Source organism: Trypanosoma conorhini (genome assembly GCF_003719485.1).
Source record: "Trypanosoma conorhini strain 025E chromosome Unknown Tco_14.4_contig_01487, whole genome shotgun sequence".
Lineage (NCBI taxonomy): Eukaryota > Euglenozoa > Kinetoplastea > Trypanosomatida > Trypanosomatidae > Trypanosoma > Trypanosoma conorhini.
Window position 1 is genome coordinate 1 of NW_021705542.1, and position 882 is coordinate 882.

Sequence of the window (882 nt, forward strand, 5' to 3'; positions counted from 1 at the left end):
CGGGCCCCGCAGACCGCCACTCAGTGAAATCCCCAACGGGAGCCCAGACATCACGGCCGTGTTGATTTTTGGGCCCATGAGTTGTGTGGCTGCGTGAGCGTGGAAGAAATCTCGGTTTTTTTCCGTGGGGGACGTTGGGGCGCAGCGGGCCAAACTGTGATTCCCCCACTGTGGGGCCTCCTCTCTCTTTTTAGGAATAGGAACGATGTGGCTCCAGCCAAAGAGGTCTATTATTTTTATTTTTGTTTTCATTTATTATTATTATTATTTTTTTCTATTTGCCTCTTCCTTTCGGCATATTTCGCATGGGTCTCTTTGGTCGGCTTGTCGCGGCTGGTGGGTGCGTTGCGGTCGGCCCCCTCTTCGGGGGCTGAGAGGCACTTTTTTTTTTATTGGGGCGGGGCACGCAGCCGTGGCGCGCGGAGCGGTGCAGCTTCCCCGGGCCGGAGGGAAGTGCGGCGCGCCGACCTGCGAGAAGCAGCCGATGCAGCCAATAAAAGGACCGCCCGGCACCGAGCGCGGAGAGGGGAGGTGTTTGTTCCTAGTGCGTTGGGGCTGCGGGTTTCCCGCCTGCCAGAGGAACCGGCAAGGAGGCCTGCGCACGCAACCACGCAGCGAGGCTCTCTGCCGACAGGACGCAATGCAGACGCAAGCGGCCGCCACGCAGCAGGATGGCGTCGTGAACGGGGCGCCCCACCGGGTCCGCCCTTTTGCCGCAACGGGGATAATCTCCCGGGAAGATTGCTGTAGGGCACAGGCGGCCAAAAGCCTTTTTCTGTTGGTCTTTCCTTTTCTTTTGTTTCAGCTGCCTCACCGCGGAAGACGACGGTTGGGGTGCACGCAAGTGCCGCGGATGAGCATCGGACTCCAAGCGGGCCGGTG

General features: G+C 59.9%; 1 protein-coding gene across 1 annotated transcript, besides 1 other annotated feature; it reads right to left on the minus strand.

Annotated features, from left to right (window-relative positions):
- Nucleotides 1-228: 228 nt before the first annotated feature.
- Nucleotides 229-280: a microsatellite.
- A 261-nt stretch (nucleotides 281-541) lies between these two features.
- On the minus strand, nucleotides 542-880 carry Tco025E_10134 (uncharacterized protein; the record flags this gene model as incomplete). The annotated part of the gene is made up of 1 exon (XM_029376922.1): nucleotides 542-880. A coding segment is annotated over one exon (339 nt), but the record flags the coding sequence as incomplete, so codon positions are not given.
- Nucleotides 881-882: the final 2 nt, after the last annotated feature.